Genomic DNA, 20,122 nt, shown 5'->3' with positions numbered 1-20,122 from the left:
TAACACTATCAAGAATATATTGAGATGCAACAGATAAGATGTTTATTTCTTTAAACTTTTAAAAAGGGGGAAATCCTTTCTGAATAAGCAACGCTCCTGTGATTCCCCGGGTGTTGCAAGAGAATGTTAGCAGCGGTGATCACTTAACATCAGGTGACCCGAACGCTCATTTGTCCTCCTCTTCAATAAGAAAAGTAAAGTAAATTTTAATAATACCCATGAGCAGGATTTCCGAAAAAGGAAGGCTGTCTATAAAGCTCCGACCCTGAACACTCCAAATTGTTAACTGATACGTCTACCTATAGGAACTATAGTTACAATTGAAGCATTAAGTTCTATAAATACATTATATGATGTCATTTGGAACAGCGCAGTAGGTATAGGAACTCGTGTGAATAATTTTAAAATGCTTACTAGAAACGAATATGTAGCTCGTTGGTGAAATGCTATAGTTTCTGCTTCGAGTTGAGACAATAGTTTGTTTTGACAAGGCAAAGCCAAATTGGCTTTAAAGAACTTATTTTTATGAAAATAAGGGACGAGACGAGCAGGACGTTTAGCTGGTGGTAATACGCCCTGCCCATTTCAATGCAGCTTGAATATTGAACACAAGAATATTGAAAAACCCAAAAACTGCGCTCGTCACCTTGAGACATAAGATGGCAAATCTCATTTGCCCAGTAATTTCACCAGCTACGGCGCCCTTCAGACCGAAACACAGTAATGCTAACACATTACTGCTTCCCGGCAGAAATAGGCGCCGTTGTGGTACCCATAATCTAGCTGGCATCCTGTGGAAAGGAGTCTCCCACTGGTAACTATTGTATTGTTCTGCAACGCGCAGGTCAGTATAAACTCCACACCCCAGTATTAACTTGAACCATTTAACCTCGTGCAACGCAGAACTGCTCAAATTGTCGGGGTCCCACTGATCTGTGTTAGATCACTTGGCGTTGCGTAGAGATGTCGCCTCATTGTGTGTCTACGCATTTCACGGGGAGTGTTCCGAAGAGCTGTTTGGCCTGATTCCTGTCGCCGAATTCGCTATAAATAAGGATATCATTTATCATCACCATCATCTGGATATTTGGCGTTCCTATACAGTGCGGTCCAAACTATAGAATAAGTTTCCTTCACATCTAAAAAGGGCTTCACTTTCCAAAATGCCGGCAATGCTCCTGTGATTCCTCTGGTGTTGCAGGAGGCGGTGATAATTTAACATCAGGTGACCCGTACACTCTTCCATAAAAAATCCCGTTATGGGATAAATTATTGAGCCTGCATGAATTTTCCAGTATCCTTAGCATGCAAAATAATGCACATAACGGTGTGAATATAAAATGCAGTAGTTTATACAGCTCTGTGTAAACATTAGCATCTTCGGGTCAAGTCGTGTGGTTGGCGATTGAACAACCGTTGCTTTTAGCCGGTATCATACCTCGAAGCAATATTTAGTAATTTAATTTATTTACAAGTTTTGGGGCGCAATAGGTAGAATTATTGACTCTAACCAAGGCGAACCAAATTCGATCACCCGTCACGTCTGTTGTAAATCTGTTTGCAGTTTTCCATTTCAAATTATGTATTTTTATTCGATCTTTGGGGGAGACTTTTGTCCAGCAATGGAGACATCCATAAAAGATGGAAGACATTCCATCTGATGATGATGATTCGGCGCTTTGTAAGGTCGGCAACGATCTTTTGATTATTACTGGTCTTACAAGAGACAATGGGTCGCCGTGACCATCAAGTGACCCTAGAGTTTCCATCCATCCTGATTACTCCGGACATCAGGACATGTCCGGAGGACATTTAGACTCTAGTCCGGATTTTGTGTGGCTCTCTATATTGTCCGGAATTTATTTTTAATTGGATGGAATATAGTAACAAAACTACATATTAACTAATATCAAAAAAGAAAACTTTTATCGAAATGTCAGGATTATTGTCCGGTCTTTTCAAATTATTAAATGGCAAACCTAAGCGACCCATATAAAAGTATATAATAACGGCTCGTTTCACCTCCTTTTTTATAAAAATACAATATAATAAAAGTACTAGGTACGATGTTAAGAAATTACGATTAAGTGTATAAGGAGTTGGAGAAATTATAACAAACACGATTAGATTCAGACAGTAATTATAAAAACTTTAATTTTAAATGTTGGCTGTATCTGTGGTCTCCCCTATTTGTATGATAGCTAATAGTTCTATTTTAAAATGATAATGCTATCAGGAACACTCCGTACTTTAATTTGCGAAAACACTATCAGCTTATTCGCGCATAAATGACTACACCAATATCATTGTAATTTAAATGCGAGGAGTTAATGATAACACCCTGATAACAGCCAACCGGCCTTTCTACCAATCGCCGTTTAGTAACTCGACAAGCGTCCAAACGGTCGGACGTTTGCGCGGGCGAAACCTAGCGAAACGAACTCGAAAATACCCTCGAATAAAAAGTGTGTTCTGTCAAAACGAAACGTCAAAATTGCCGCGCAATCTGACACGTCGCGTCAAGGTCATGAGTAATGCCGATGCAATGCGTATTATTAAATATTGTATAGAATCGGTATACAAGTAAAATATTTTAATTAATTGATTTCCAGCTAACGTTAAAAATACAATTGTAACATTGTTTGTATTAACAAAGCAAGTTCTTACTTGACGTTATATAAATTTTTGGTGTTTTCTACGTAATATATTTTAGGTGGGTACATACATTTTGTGCATAATATAATGTATTTCATCATGCCGTTCTTTGCATAAAATACCTATATGACATTTCAGTGTTATATAAATAATTAGGTACATACAATATTAATAATAATTTTGTGATGTTAGCGTTCTCGTTTGATACTTAGCAGAAAATTATAAGTACATTATTAAAATATTTGCCATAGGTAAGTTTTGCTTGTTATTGAATCAAACATAATTATTCAATATTCTCTATTATGTACATTAATTAATAATAATTATTATTATTATTGTAATAACGAAACGAACGACGATAATACGTCTGTTATCGTTACCGCAGTCATGCGAGAACCATGATTTCATATTTTAACCTAATATGTCGCATACCTACTTCGAATTATTTTTGTATTGAAACGAAGCGATTTTTTTGTATTTAAGCCGTAAACACATAACACAAATAAAACCTAACTACCTAAAAGTGACAAATATATAATAATTGTGTTACCTAATGACTTCGTGGGATCTAGATAGCTAGTTCAAGGATATAAAGAAAAAAAGACACGTAAAATGAAAATAGAAATCCATATATACCTACCTACTTGTTAATTAATCCATCAATTAAGTCTATCATAATATCGTACCCGATTTTGTTTATTAAGTGACGTGAGAATATTTTTTCTATTCAGAGAAAACGAAAGTGAATTTAGCAAATTATGGAATTACGCGTTCCATGCAATTATTGTTAAAAATATCGTTGTACTGTTTATGAATTTGCAATGTTGTGATGCGAGCGTGGCTTCCAAGACGTACAAATCTTAAATTGAATTAAATTTGTTAGTGACGGAGATATGGTGACAGAGTGTTGACGTGGGTCGATTAGTGTTGCTAAGATAAATGACAATGATGTGATGTAAGTTGGTGTTCTGTGAATAATGAGGGCTTTATCGCGATAAGGAATATGTGTCAAATGTGTGTGAGATTTTGAAGATAATGTCACTGCAAGAGGTGAGTGATTGGCCTAAGTTTGAAGGTAGTTTAATTTAATTTAACCAAAACATTTAAGTATTTTATTTGATTAACGAGAGTTCACATTTAAATCATTAAATGTAATTATAACTGTGATTTTACATTAGATTTTTGTGTAAAATTACATTTTGATTTTAGTTAAACCGACGTTTCAAGACCTTTCTAGATCTCGTTTTCAATGGGACTTTTTACGAAATTTGCATCCCCATTCTATGTATTTCATTCATTTTTATTCACTCAGAAGTTGCCTCTTCTGACGACATTATGGTTGTCTTCTTTGCCTTTAGATAATTTATACGTCTAGATCAACAGTAAAAACAGGCCAGGAATATTAGTTCAGTGTGCGTGACAAGTTACGTCTTACACTCACGATTTGTTTGACACTTCTTGATAGCGTGTGAATTGCTCAAAATAGAGGTCAGTTCTAAACTCAATTTCTTTTAACCTAAATCTGTACCTAGTATCAGGCTATCTTATAAAAATATCTCAGTTTTTTCTATAATATAAATAGGTAGGTAGTTAATCGAATATTCTTTCGTTGTCAAACTTAGCAGGCCTGTAAATAGAAAAATAATATAAAATATTAATATAAACGTTCTAGTTGTGTTGTGAATCTGCTTCGGTGATCATATCATCATCATCAGCCGGAAGACGTCCACTGCTGGATAAAGGCCTCCCCCAAAGATGTCCACGACGATCGGTCCTGCGCTTATCCACTATTTTCTTAATATTGTATTAACCTTCATAGACCTTGGAGTGTCTGTTTGTAATATTGAAATAACAATTTTTTACTACATGTATATGAATATATATACGGTACATATACCAAAATAACACATTTTAAAAATTTTGTCTGTCTGTCTGTCTGTTTGTTCCGGCTAATCTCTGAAATGGCTGGACCGATTTTGACGGGACTTTTATTGGCAGGTAGCTGATGTAATAAGGAATAACTAATTTAGAAAAATTATTTTATTTTAGAAAAATAAAGTAATGTTACAATGTCTAAGAAACGGTCTAACTCTTAAAATAATTTATATGGCAAAACAACGTTTGCCGGGTCATCTAGTATAGTATATATATATATATATATATATATACGGTGATCATATAGTAACGATCAAATAACGAACCTTACAGAAACATACGGGGCCCACATATACTTATGTTAACTTATATATTTTTATGTACTAATTACCATTTTAATTATTGAAACCGGTATTTTAGAAGAAATTATGCACAATTTACTAAGTGTCATTATGTCAACTTTAACACTTACCAAACAAAAATGCTAAGTTTTAAAACCTATTAACCTCGATAATTTTGTAGAATAACGTTACAACTTATTGTATTAATAATCATTAATAATATTTAAGAATTTTAAGCCTCATTTTGAAAGTTTAAACTTAGCATAATTGCAATATTTATTTTGGTGGGATGTCCCTTGATGATTAAAGAAATCATTGATTCTTCTCTCTTAGAGTGCCATTTTTTCCCAAGCACTAATTAGTAATAGAAAGAATTGTCAAGGAAGTGGGCGTCTACAAATTATGCGAGGCATTTAGGCGAGCAAGGGTATCAAGCTAAATCTTACCCAATCTCACGCGGGGAGGAAGGGATCTCAGCAAATATCGTGTAATTTTGTTCCGTAAGAAACAGAGTAAAATTGTGAGAAATTTGAATATTAAAGTTAAATTAAGTAAAAAAAGGGATTGAGATTTGGGCTTTTTAAGAAAAATCTAACGAAATCTGACCGCGGAGTGGGCGCCCAAAAATAGCTAAAATTTCTTCACGAAATATATGCCAAATAAAAAAAAAGTTATTAATTTTACTTAATTGTGAAAATGTTAAAATTGAGGTTGACTGTTAACCTCTATTTTGTGCAATGCACGCACACTAACACAAAGTGACATACAAATCGCGAGTGTAAGACGTGGCTTGTCACGCACACTAAAGTAATAAACCTGGCCTGTTTTCATAGTTTGTCTAGCAGCAAGAGGCTCTATCTAGGCACGTAAATTACCCAATCTTTACTTAATAATATAATTTGACTTGCCTTATCTATTTCTATGTTTATTAATATGGAAGCATAATAACTGTGGTTTAATTAACTACATAGATAGATTATACAGAAACTGTCAACATTAAACATAACATTCCTTCCTTAACATGAGATCATTTCTAAAATAACCTCGCCTGTTCGAGTTAACAACATTAAATTAATAGAAATAATCAAATATTTTATGCTTCATTTTAAAATATGTGGGCAGAAGTTATATTGTTTGATGAAATTATTATTCTATAGGGTTGAAAAATGTATGAAAATCCATTTCCTTCCAAATGATAAAAGCGCGTGGAAAGGTCATTGAAACGTCGGGTTACGAGTAACTAAAATAAAACTATTACTTTTACGCAAAAATCTTATGTAAAAACATTAAAATCAAAGAAAATACCACATTTCTTACATATTCTTTAAAGTACTATTTTTATTTTAAAATAACTGTAAAAATACGATAATCAATGTTTATCTTGACTGCTTTGAAACTACCATCAAAATCTGATTTTCACAGTGTTTCGCACCATAAATACTTAAACCTGTCGTGCTACGTTCCATGACGCGTCTAATGGACCTTTCACAAATTAGAGGGTTCAATAGTGGTGGTCAAATGGTGGGTCATAAGGTACCACCACCTAAATTGCCGTGATCACGCCATCCTCAACGTTTTAAATACTCTCATGTTTCAAATAAGAGAAACAGCATAAAAAAACTAGTGCGTTTCAAGACACCCGACAGAAGCGATAACTTAAACTAATCTAAGTTGAACTATTTAATATTGAAATTGCTTAACTTGAGAAAAGCTTAGGTTATTACTTAAATTTTATGAAAATTACTTAATATTATGATAATGTAATCAAAGGTTATTTTATTTTTAATAACATCTTTTATTGATTATATAATATATTTTATTCTTATTTAGAATTCTTTGATATACACATTAGAATTTTGTGTATGTACATAATTAGTATCATTATTTAATACTATACAAGTAACAATTGGTTAGAGTGAGAGAGGAAGAGCCTGCCTACCGCTGCCGTATGCGTGAGAGAAAAGGAAGCCAGACAAACTGGCGCCGTAACGCGTTACGTTACGAAGCGGTTTACCGTCCCATAAGAAATTATCACTTCAAAATAGAGATGATTTAATACTTATACCATTATGTATTTTAAAATGTCTTACTGTTTTTTTTTATATTTTATTAGTAGGTAGAAATAATCACTTCTATGCGTCATATTTTATCTTTTTGTTTCTTTTTACCCAAATTTTACGTTTTATCCAAATATATATACACGTATTTTATCATATAACATCTTGAATGTTATATAAGGGTATCATTATAATCTCAATTTTTGTTAACACTTGTATGTGGGTGGTATTCACCAGTGGGAGGCTCCTGTGTACAGGATGGTGGCTAGATTATGGGTACCACAACGACGCCTATTTCTGCGGCGAAGGGCGGCGTATCTAGTGAAATTGCTGGGCAAATGAGACAACATCTTATGTCTCAAGGTGACGAGCACAATTGAATCAACAAGAATCCTGAGTGGCAATGCATTTTAATGGGCAGGAATTATCAATTATCATCAGCTGAAAGTCCTGCTCGTCTCATCCCTTACTGTCATAAAAAAAGTTTTATGGTTTTTGATACCACCAACCAGATCAATATATGTACCTATAGGACAGTAAATGAAATGTATTAATTTATTTTATGTTAACGATTATGGCTGTGTTTTAATGTATTCTATTAGTGATATAATATAGTACAATATACATTTTAGGGTACTGGTGGCAACCCTACTTCCACCGATCCAACAACCCCTATAGCTCAGTGGTTAGTGACTACTAGAGGTCCTTGGTTTGAATCCCGGTAGGTGCAATCATTTATATGATGAATATAAATGTTTGTTTTCTAGTCCTGGATCTTTATTTGTATTTATGTATGTATATTGTATTAAATAGATCGTTGTCTTGTACCCATAGTACAGGCTATGCCTATTTTATGGCTAGATAATTTGTGTAAGAGTGTGTCAATATTATTATATCTTACCTATTTGTTCTAACGATTAAACTATAGAAAAATCAAAAGGAAACGTCCTGCAATTCACTGGAAAAATTATATGTTGAATACAGTTATAAATTCAACAAAAAACTTTAGGTACCTTTTATGAAATGCAAGTAATTTATATTCGGGCAGCCCATTATATGCTAATGTTTTACCAAAAACGTATGCGGCCACAATACGTCTTCTATAGTATACCTAACACTATTATATATATTACTAGCTGACACGACAGACGTTTTTCCGTAAATAGTAAAAAAAATGTTTTATAAAAATTTGCCAATAACTTTTCAAAATATCATGAATTATTTCGTTAAAAATGCTCCCTGCTGTTGTAATGAAATTGTTTCACAGTGGAACTGTCAAACCGTGCGTCACAAAATTCTCTCATAGAAAATATGTCCATACAAAACAAATATTGAAAATAAAAATATTTATGGGTCCCAAATCGAAATAATAACTATCCTATCTTGGACCAAACTGCATTCCATGAAGTAATCCCCATTAAAATCCGTTCAATAGTTTAGTAGTCCATCGCGGATAAACAAATTGTCACGTAATTTATATATATTAAGATATATATATATATTATTAAGATTATCAGACATCCATCCGTTAAGACGTTCTTAATTAAAACAAATAAAAGGCATAAAAAGTCGTAAAAGGCATTTATTTTCTCAAAATTTATGTCTTTATGATGTCATTTCTAATATACTAGATACTACTACCGCTTCGGAAACAAATGGCGCTCTGAGGGAGAAGACACGGCGCAAGAAACTCTCCCAGCTTATTTTTTGCGCTCTTTTTAATAAAAATATACAATACTGTACTGTCATTGCTATTGCTATATCAAAATAATCATAATCTAGTCCCATGCTGTCGAATATTTAACAAAACCTACTGACAAGCGAAGCCAAAGTGTTGCCAAGACACTGATGATTGACAACTCTTAGGTTCTGATTCCGGCACTTTATTTATATACAACTAGCTGACCCGGCAAACGTTGTTTTGCCATATAAAATATAATTCACGCGATAGTTTTATAAGTAATAAAATATTGCCTATATTATAGCCTGTACATCATTTTGTTCTATTGTCAATAGTTTTTGCAGCGCACGCAAAAATAGGTTTTCGATTTTACACCTTGTGTTACAAAATAGCAATTTTATTACGGATCCCTAATTTTGAAAAAAAATAGCCTATAGCCTTCCTCGATAAATGGACTACCCAACACTGAAAGAATCATTCAAATCGGACCAGTAGTACCAGAGATTAGCGCGTTCAAACAAACAAACAAACACTGCAGCTTTATAATATTAGTATAGATAATATATACAGGATGTTATCGTTAAAAGTGATCAGTCTATCAAATAAAAAAGATGTTATTGATTTTATATGAATTACCGTAACTATTACAGATATCAAAAAACTTTAAGTTGATATCGAAAGTACGTTACCTAATCAGTAAACCACGAATCGAAGGGAGATACCAGTGGGAGGCTATAATGGGTACCACAACGGCGCCTATTTCTGCCGTGAAGCAGTAATGTGTAAGCATTATTGTGTTTCGGTCAAAAGGGCGCCGTAGCTAGTGAAATTACTGGGCAAACGAGACTTAACATTTTATGTCACAAGGAGATGAGCGCAATTTTTTGGGTTTTTCAAGAATCCTTAGCGGCACTGCATTGGAATGGGCAGGGCGTATCAATTACCATCTGCTGAACGCCCTGCTCGTCTCGCCCCTTATGGACATAAAAAAAGTAAAATGTCATCAAAAACTATTTTTTAAATCAAATGAGATGTATCTAAAATTTTGATATTAAACACTCCCATACATTTAGTATGAGATAAGTAGAAGGGAGTGTTTAATATGAAAAAGTATTATACTTCTCGTTTGGTTCTTTAAAAGGTTTTGATATCATTTTACGGATTAGTTAACGTACTATCGATATCAGTTATAAGTTTTTTTGATATCTGAAATAGTGTCGGAATAATCGCCTGCTCACAGTAAACGATTACCTCCTGTATATTATGTACCATCTAACTTTTATTTGTAAGCCAAATTAGAATATCATCCCCACCATCTGGATGTGAGGCGGTCCTCCACAGTGCGGTTTTCAAATTTGTTTTCGGGGCGAAACCCAACCTTCAAAAAAAGCGTGTACACCTTCTTTAAGGACTGGCAACGCTCCTGTGACTGACGGTGGCTGACTCCTCTGGTGTTGCGAGAATGTGGGCGGCGGTGATCACTTAACACCAGGTGACCCGTACGTTCGTTTGTCCTCCTTTTCCATAAAAAAGCCAACCAAATAAAATTAATGTCTAATATAACATAGGCACTCCTATGCCTCACAATTAATATACGTTTAGCTCCTTCGCCGAGCGAAATGTTTACAGTTCCACATCGATTAGTCAGTCCTTGGAAAGTTCTGTTAATTATCTATGAAACGCCGTTGTTTCCACTGTAACTTACGATTCTCTCACGAAACTATGTTTGCACACCAATTAAATTGCCTCATTTGCTTTTGGAATTGTAATGTCGAAAGCGAAATTCAGAGGTGTAAACTTTTTATACGAAATGTTGCTTTTTATCCCAAATCTGCATTTCATGATTTATCATTTAGTATGAAGTCATATACGGAATATATATCATATGGTCATTACATACGGAAGGCAGACGTGGTCGCTAACTATGGACCTCATGATCGCTCAGAGGGCAATAAAGATGGCTATGCTCGGAGTTTCCCTGCGAGATCGAATCAGAAAATGAGGACATCCGTAGGAGAACCAAAGACAACGACATAGCCCAGATGTTTCCGAAACTGAAGTGGCAACGGGCAAGGCTCCTATGCACCAATGGGAGGCTCCATTGCAGAGGATGCCAGCTAGATTATGGGCACCACAACGGCGCCTATTTCTGCCGTGAAGCAATAAAGTGTAAGCATTACTGTGTTTCGGTATGAAGGGCGCCGTAGCTAGTGAAATTACTGGCCAAATGAGACTTGACGTCTCAAGATGGCGAGCGCAGTTGTAGTGCCGCTCAGACTTTTTGGGTTTTTCAATAATCTTGAGCGGCACTGTGTTGTAATGAGCAGAGCGTATCAATTAGCAACGGCTGAACGCCCTGGTAATCTCGTCCCTTATTTTCATAGAAAAAGGCACATAGCTCGAGGAACAGATGGCCGTTGGAGTAATAAAGTACTCGAATGGCGACCACGTATCGGAAGACGTAAGCCCCCCACAATTGGTTGGATGCCCTCATCCGCGTAAGCGCAGGACCGAGCGTCATCGCTATGTCCAACAGTGGACGTCTTTCGGCTGAAATGATAATGATAATGATGAAATCATATAAAATAGTGAAAGCTTTGTTTACAAATATAGATTTAGTTTTGTAAAGTCTAAATTATCCACTTAGTATAATATGTATTGGATTGATTTATGCGGAAAATTATCGGATCAGTGTTCAAATAATGTAATGATGTAATACAGTTATTTATTTAAAGACGACGTCTGGTTTGTTTCAGCTACGATAATAAACTTGTATTGGACTGTTTATTTAATATTAATATCAATATGCTTTATGCTACAAGCGAGGGTATCGTCGCTATTAATAACCTTGGTAATAAATAACCATTCAGATAAAATTCTGTAGTTATAAACATATTAACTATTGCTCTCTCAATATATTCTTAATAATGATTTAAAACTGTGATGATCATAATGTTATCACCAGGATCAAACATACACTTGTTATGTCTACTACTCGGTTTAGCTGAGTTAGTAAGTCTTCTGTTGGGCGATGTTACATGTGCTTTTACAGCAAGATAGCAGAATATGTACAAAGGAAATGCGTTACGAAATTCAAATGAATTTTATAAACATTGTTTGGTATGAAGTAACTGTAACATTAAATAATTTCTTAATGATATAACCTTAAGACACCTTAGGAATACAAAGACTGCCTGTCCCCAGTATATTTATTTAGTAATTTTTATAAAAAAAAGGCTTGCAGTCTTACTTGGACAAGTTTTTCTCAGTTCTGAGGCATTTATTTTAGAATTGGTGGCAGATTTGACGTTCAATAATTTCAAATCCTATTTATAATAAAAATAAATTATGCTTACATAATTTATAACACTAGATAGATCTCTTGCTGTAAGACAAACGATAATAACAGGCCAGATTTAATAGTTTAGTGTGCGTGACAAGCTACGTCTTACACTCGCGATTTGCATGACACTGTTAGTGTGCGCGCATTGTTCAAAATATATGCTAACTCTCCTCTCCCCTCCCCCTCCTCTCTCCCCCTCTCCTCTCCCTAATCCTCAATTTTTTTCGACGTTTTCACAACTGTCATATTCTATCTAGACGTATAAATTATTTAAGATGTTATGACTATAAATCATTTCCAATCTATTCAATATATCATATAATTATTTTTTAATTTGATTGGATAATGTATTAGATACATATTACCTACAAACTTAATATAAGAATATGATATGCTTATATTGCATAAAGGTACATTTGAGTTGATTAACAATTAAATAACTTTATTTATATTACCAAGTTCTCACCTTAACAATTGAATGGAAAAAAACAAATTTTGACTTAGAACAACGCAAAAACGTAGTCAATTACGTTATTACCTAATTATCTTTAATTCTTGTTAGTGCAATCTTTCATTCTGCATGACTTTAAGTCGTTTTCATACAGAGGTTAGTCCACTGACATCCACAGCTGTGAAGCTAATAACAACATCTTTTCTTTTCAACAGCAGGACTTTCAGTTGAATGGATACAATGCAGTGCCGCTCAGGATTATTGAAAAACATAAATTCTGAGCGGCACTACAATTGTGCTCGTCTAGTCGTCATCCTGAGATATAAGTCTCATTTGTCCAGTAATTTCACTAGCTACGGCACCCTTCAAACCGAAACACAATAATAATGCCTACAAATTACTGCTTCATGGCAGGAATAGGCGACGTTGTGGTACCCATTATCTAGCCGGAAGCCTGCCACTTGTAAATTGCAAATGCCCTCGTCACCAGACAAGATGTTAAGTCTCATTTGCCCAGTAATTTCACTAGCTACAGCGCCCTTCAGACCGAAACACAGTAATGGTTACATGACTGCTTCACAGCAGAAATAGGCGCCGTTGTGGTACCTATAATCTAGACGGCATCCTGTGCAAAGGAGCCTCTCACTGTTATATCTCAAATGTTTTAGGCAGCGTTTTCTTTGAAAGCTCCCAGACGGCTTATTTTTGCCGACACCTCCAACAAATACCGTTCATGTATGCAGACTAACAAATCATATACTAAAACCTTCCTCAAGAACCACGCTATCCATTGGTGAAAACAGCATGAAAATCGGTGCTGTAGTTTTTGAGTTTATCGCGAACAGACATACACTGGCGGACGACTTTATTTCCAGTGTTGTTCATTCTCTTTCAATTTCAATTTATTGCAATTATATAAATACATTCCTTAAATATAACGTTCGGAGTAAATACTATAATTGTACAAGGAATATTATGGATACCCAGTTTGAGTGTCGCAATTTGGTCTGAACAGCAAACCGTAGTAGGGAGACCCATATTTTTATTTATTTTCGTTTGAGTCGTTCAGAAAATCATTAATGGCATAGTAGCACTTTTCTAATAAAGTTTTTTAATATTTTGGTATATTCATTTTCGTTATCTAGGCTTCGAATTTTGTCTGGCAGATTATTATATATTTTTATAGACATTACGTAAGGACTCGAGGTATGTAGTACGAGTTTTGATTGCGGGAGGTTTAATTTATTTATATATCTTCCGGGAAATCTTTTAAAGTTAACTATTTCAAATTTAAATGAACTCAGTATTGGAACTAAGTAATTAATCAATATGATGGAATTTAAGTTTATTAAGGAAACAAAATGCCTTCTCAAAATCGTGGCAGATAAAGGGTCTGATAAACATTTGGGTGTGTGCCCTTGGACTGTTGTCAAGGTCGAGATAAAACAATTCTGTTTGTTGACCTACTTCTATTTGTTTCGAATTATAATCTGCGACGATAATATTGTGTACATATTTCATTATTTGTTAAATTACATCTCGACAATCCATTTTTGTTTTATTGTGTACCTTCTGTTTGTATACCTTTCATTTACCTCTTTTTAGGGTAAAATACTCTAATGCCTTTTAGAGTTTTTAAGCTGGTGTAATTGGCTAACTTTCACATAACACGCTTCTCAGACCGTACCTCATGTTCTCACGAAACAATCACAATCACAGACATTTACCGAAGTAGAAGTCACGATCAATGATGTACGGGTTTCAATTATGATTAATCGGTTATTACCTTTTATTTCTCAAAAAAATTCTTAAAATCTTCAGTGTTGGTATTACCCCTCATTTACACCAAGGTATTATACATGTATTTGACAAGTTACAAACAAATTTCAAATATAAGTTGTATGCAATGTTTTTAAAACACAAAAATATAAAACTTGTCGTAGACAAAACTTGTATGTAACTTCTCTGATGAAATTGTTTGTCAACTACTAGTTGTATACATGTATATGATCTCATGTTTTATAATTATTGTGGAGCTAAATTTGTAGAATTAAGACACGTCAGTCCTGAAGTAATTAATATAGATCAATTGACTACTCGTCCTGACAATAGAAAGTGAAGGTACTACATCATACAAAGCAAATGCAAGGAAACCCGCAAGTACTGGTCGCAATCATTTTTAAGGAGACAACACCAAGAAGGGACGTATTGTGCCATATTGAATGATTTAAGAATAGTAGACAGAAGTGAATTCACAATCTTTGTTCGATTGACACCAGTAATTTCGAGAATTTGCTTCAAAAGTTGCACTATACATTCGCGTGTTCACAACTGTCACAGTTTATCTAGACGTAAAAATGATCAAAGAATAAAAGTTAATTGTTGTTGTGCAGGCATGCCTAGAGCAAGAAGCTCGGGTAGCTGAGCTCCGGTCGCTGGCAGCCAGGGTCGCCGCGGAGACAGGGTCCAGGGCACTGCAGGCCGATGCCGACGCGTTGGCTCGCAGGCTCCAGCTGGTAGCTGGTGCGGTGCAGACTCTTGCAGACCTAGGCGAAGCCAGGCAGGTCGCCCGTGCTAAGGCACACCACGCCAAGGAGATGTTCTGCGATATGCGGCAGGCAAGTATTTAATTATTAAGTGCAGAACCATTCGATTCATTGGAAACTATTCTCATGCTTCGCCAGAAATTGGTGGTAATGACGTGTCAACATTCACTTCAGATACAAAGGAAATGAATGTTTATTTCAAATTTATTTTCTTCTCGTTTGCCGAGTAAGTTAAATATAGCTTAAGTCTACGCCGGATTCCACCTTCGCACGACACGCCACAAATTACGATATCATCCGCACCATTTGGATGTGTGGCGTTCCTCCACAATGAAGTTTTCTTCCACGTACAACCAAGGTGTGGAATGAGCTTCCTTGTGTGGTATTTCCAGGATGATAAGACAAAGGTCACTTCAAAAAAACGCGTACACTTCTAAAAGGTCGGAAACGCTCCCGTGATACCTCTGGTGTCGCAAAAGAATGTGGGCGGCTGTGATCACTTATCACCAGGTGACCCATACACTCGTTTATCCTCCTCATATATAAAAATAGTGGCATTAATTTACATAATGCGTATGTAACCCGCAAAATCCGGTTAACACGTTGCGGATTTAATAATATACTCCTATGAATAGCAATACCACTTAGTTAGACAGATAGAAGAATTGAGTAACTCAATGATGGGCTTATTCAATTTCGGCCTTAGCAGAGCTCGTAATTCCCGTTATCGTTTCATTTATGTCACTGTCCTTAATTGTGTAGCCCATGACGCGGGATGTGACACACCTTATTTGGCACAAGCATTATTGGATTACCATTCACTTCCTACCCCATATCAATAACAACAGCACAGGTCAGCTGAGCTATATCTATAATTGTATTATGTTTAGTAACTTCACTTAATCCTTATGCAATACAAACATCATTGGGATTGAAAACCTTTGTATTATTCAATCCGATAGGTATTTTTGTTTTAAACAAACTCATCATCATAAAAGTCATTTTGCTGCTGCTATGAAACAGTACTTCTAAAATATCTATTGCTTGCAATGCTTCTTACAACGGCCGTGCCAGTCTTGATAAAGTCGGAACATGCATGGGTCTGAAATCGATATTGCGCTATGCAAAGTTTACAAATGGAGTCGTCTAAATTTCGTCCAGTTCAATTCTCAGAAGATAGGTTTGTAACTGCTATAAAGTCTTCTTTCGATTCCATTCGATTTGAGAACACTCCCCTGACTACCACATAGCCATACTTGGCGTCGATATATCGATAGACTTTCAATTTGAAGTAAGGCTATATTGGCCTCAAAAAGTGTTGATGTAGTCAGTAAGCCGGGGCATCAAGTCAAACTATACACAAATTTGCCATCACGTGCAGTACTTTTATCAGTTCTGGGTGGGGCTTGCCAGTACTAGATCCCTTAATTTGACGGCATACTACGTAGACCAAGCAGAAATGTCGACAATCGAGTCATTTTTGTGCGTCTCTGGCGTTGCTTAAAGTAGGGTTTCTCTGCATATATCATCAACACTCCCCGTTTTGTAGGTTTTGTTCGGATTTATACCAGGCGCCAAATTTCACCACGAACATCGCGGTGAAATTCATAATTTCACCTGAATCACGACGATGTCTGGCATTCCAAAATCATGTATTTCGCTAACGTTACCTCGTTAGGTAACGATGACTTAAGATGATGACTTAAGGTGGAACGTTTTCCACCTTAAGTCATTCTCTCTTTTGAAAACCCGGAAAAGCAAAAAAACAATATATATCTAATTAGATATATTGATGTCTATATATCCTATAATATAATATATAAAACTTCTCAAGTTGTTACTGAAAATCTGTTTTATATACACAGTGAGTATACTTATTAACATGAATTACTCATGAGTTCTCAATGGCAATAAAAGTGCAAGTACTTACTAATTATTTTGTTTTCTTTTTTTCTTAATGTGCTTTTTTCTGTTTTAGGACCTTACCCCACTTCACGAAGATGGAGAAATAGTTGAAGATAAACTTATCGCTTTAAGAGATAATCTCATCGCACTCGGTAAAAGCGAAGCTGACATTGCTCCGGCTAAAGCTGAACTCCCTGACATTGACCGTGATGTTTCTGACGAACATTCTATTGTGAAAATATTGGAGCTATGGCAAGCGATGTTCAGAGATACGTTCTTGCACTATCACAGACTATCGACAGCTTTAGTCAGGTCTGGAGATGCTGCAACTGCTCTTAAATTATGGAATGAATACCTCTTAGATCTACAGTCATTCCTGTCTGGTTCCGTACCCGCTGATTATGAAAACCTAACAGAACATAGACGTTTATGTCGTGTACATCGTAATCTTCTAACATCACAAAGATCTATTCTTATAAATGAGAACAGAGAAACAAATAATAGAGATCTAGTTGATAAATTTGATACCTTAACAAACCTTCATAATGAAACCTTAGCGAAAATTGTGGAGCGACATGATGAAGTTAGTACTAGAATTACAGCGTGGGATAGTTATAGAGATATTTGTACGGAACTACTTCGATGGCTGAAGGAAATAGAAAGAGAAAAGGAAAAGTTACAATTAAGATACGTTCATATAAAACGAATACACAGAATACTAACACAGATACAGAATCTCTGTGATAAATTGCCAGAAGGCCGTAAATATACAGAAAATCTATTCAGTAATCTCAAAAAAATTCTTGAGTTCACAGACGATACTTATGGAGCCTCTGTTAGAATGGAATATGCCGGTATAGTCAAAAGAGTGGACAACCTTCAAGCTAGTCTCGATACATGGAGAGATTTTCTTACTCGAATTTTAGGTCTTATTGGTGAATATGACTCTCTAACAAGTGACTTACAGAAAATGTTTTCAAAAACACAAAATGAAATTAATTCATACTCTGATGAAGACCGCTTATCTAGACCACAACTGAGAAAGGCTATAGAAAAATTCGCAGCCTTACGAACACAGGTTGATAAGACTGAAACCCAGATCGAAGCTCTTAGTGTAATACAAGAACAATTAAAGGAATGCCTCAGTCCTCAAGATATTCGAATTGTTAATCAAAAAATATGGCAGTTAAGACAACAAAGAGCGGATTTGGAACATCAACTTTCTATTATTATCCACAAGTTGCAAGAAAGGATTGAAATCTATACAATATTTGACTCCAGACTGTCGCGATTTTCTGAATGGCTCAAATCAGTAGAATCTCGGTTTGAATTAACATCTTCAAGTAGTGAAGTAGGTGCGTTAGACCCTCAAGACCTAATAAAGAGAATAAATTCTGACATTCACGCTGAAACAACATTAAAAGAAAGGGAATTCGAATGGATTACAGAAACTGGTAGTACTTTAGTCGAGCTCTCTAAGAAAGACGAGAAGTCATTTAGTAAAAGCACAACTAAACAGCTTAAAGATATTCAAGAACGTTGGTATAATTTACAAGAGTCGAGAAGATGTAGAATAGCTAAAATCACAGAATTATTAGAAACCATATCGCAACTAGAAATAAAACTGTCCGAGATCAGAACCAAATTACACAGTATTGAATCTAGATTAACTGCTTCTGTTATTCTTGAACAATTAAATACTAAATCTGTTGACGCAAAGTTCCAAAATCGTGACGAAATCCATAAAGATATTGAAAATCAGAGTGAAGAGGTCGGTAATACGCTAAACTTGTGTGAGTTTGTGTTTAATGATCCGGATGTACTGAAAGGAAACTTTGACTTGAGAAATCTCCGTATGGGTGTCGAGATTGTTGATAAAAAATGGAAAAACGTTTGCGAAATGTCTGAACAACGAAAGAGTGCACTCAAAGAAATCCGCAAGTCTGCTGAACTAGTAAATTCTTTACTTCCTAAAGTTGAAAATAAACAAAATTCTATACAAAAACGAATTGAAAAAATCGAAACCCGCAAACAACGTGGTGAAGGTGAAGATGAAAGCGTATCAAAGGCTGTGATCAATGACTTGGATAACATGGAAGGAGATATTAAGAAATTAGAAGATGCTTATAGTCGTCTACGGTCAGCCAGAGGTATTGAGTTTCGCGGATCTGGAGCGGATGATGCAGCGCGTCTTCGAGATTCAGTGAGGCGGTGGCAACAATTGAAAGTAAGAGTAAACGCCGCGGGTGCTGACGCTCATAGGCAATTTGTCGCAGCGCATGGAAAAGCAGTTGTTGCTTTAGCTGAAGCTGATGTAAGATTGACAAGAGCGTTACACTTATCTCCTACACCATCGGATAAAACTGCGATTCTTAAGGAGTTAGATGTAAGTCAAACTTTTAAATCAATTTTGTTATATACTGCCAACTAATTGCATTGCAAAATGGATTTTAATTGTATTGCTTTTATTTCCAGGAAGTAATGGCTGATCTGCGTGAATGCGAGGCTCTGGTTCAAGAAGCAGATAGACTATCGACCTCAGTCACGAGCCTGTCTGGTGTTAGCGACATGGTAGCAGAATATCACGCCTTGTTTGCTGATGTCACAACCAGATTGAATATTGCGCGAGCTGAGGTTGTCGGAGATGTCGATTCTGCTGTACAGGTTTGTGAATACGTTGAAATTATTTTTTTAATAATTCCTACCCAAACGATTTGTACTACACTTAATAAATTAATTGAATTATGTTTTTATTTTACCACCTGTACTATAATTATTTGACTGCATTTTGAATTTTTCATGTTTGTATGTAAAATTTGACCTGATTGATCTAACAATTTTAATAGATCAATTTACCTAAGTTTAACCAATTATATATAATATATGGATGCAAAAAATATGTACCTACTAATAATCTTAATCTTCTTGCAAATTTTGAATTTATTTTTGTTATTTTGTGGGTATATTGTAAAAACGGCCGTCTAATAGCTTTTTAATGAGCGAATTCCAGACCTCTTTATGTATAGGTACCTACTTTTCACGTAGGAGTAAAATTACCTTGGACAAAATGGAGTCCCGAGGTATTCCTATAGTTTGTGTTGGATGTTTATTATTTTAATTGGTTTTTAAAAATAACTTTAAGAACTTTAGCTCTTTCTAAGAGCATCATGTGTGAAGTAGCAGCTCCATAAACAAAGATAACATATATTGGCAAATGGTAAAAAAAACAGTTTAAAGTAAACTTGAAAATGCTGATACGCGTAAGTTC

The 20,122-nt window shown here is 35.3% G+C and overlaps 1 protein-coding gene across 1 annotated transcript in view; it reads left to right on the top strand.

The window, feature by feature from the left end:
• Nucleotides 1-2,389: 2,389 nt before the first annotated feature.
• Nucleotides 2,390-20,122, top strand: part of LOC126967946 (muscle-specific protein 300 kDa-like) — a 27,531-nt gene continuing 9,798 nt past the window's right edge. Inside the window, exons 1-5 of the mRNA XM_050812660.1 lie at nucleotides 2,390-2,713; nucleotides 3,539-3,705; nucleotides 14,797-15,021; nucleotides 16,928-19,240; nucleotides 19,330-19,518. Of these exons, the coding sequence (XP_050668617.1) occupies nucleotides 3,691-3,705; nucleotides 14,797-15,021; nucleotides 16,928-19,240; nucleotides 19,330-19,518 (2,742 nt within the window). The 5' untranslated portion in view covers nucleotides 2,390-2,713; nucleotides 3,539-3,690. The remainder of the gene's footprint in view (nucleotides 2,714-3,538; nucleotides 3,706-14,796; nucleotides 15,022-16,927; nucleotides 19,241-19,329; nucleotides 19,519-20,122) is intronic.

The sequence above is a fragment of the Leptidea sinapis genome, chromosome 14 (genome assembly GCF_905404315.1).
Source record: "Leptidea sinapis chromosome 14, ilLepSina1.1, whole genome shotgun sequence".
NCBI classification, from domain to species: domain Eukaryota; kingdom Metazoa; phylum Arthropoda; class Insecta; order Lepidoptera; family Pieridae; genus Leptidea; species Leptidea sinapis.
This window is presented reverse-complemented; position numbering and strand designations above follow the sequence as displayed.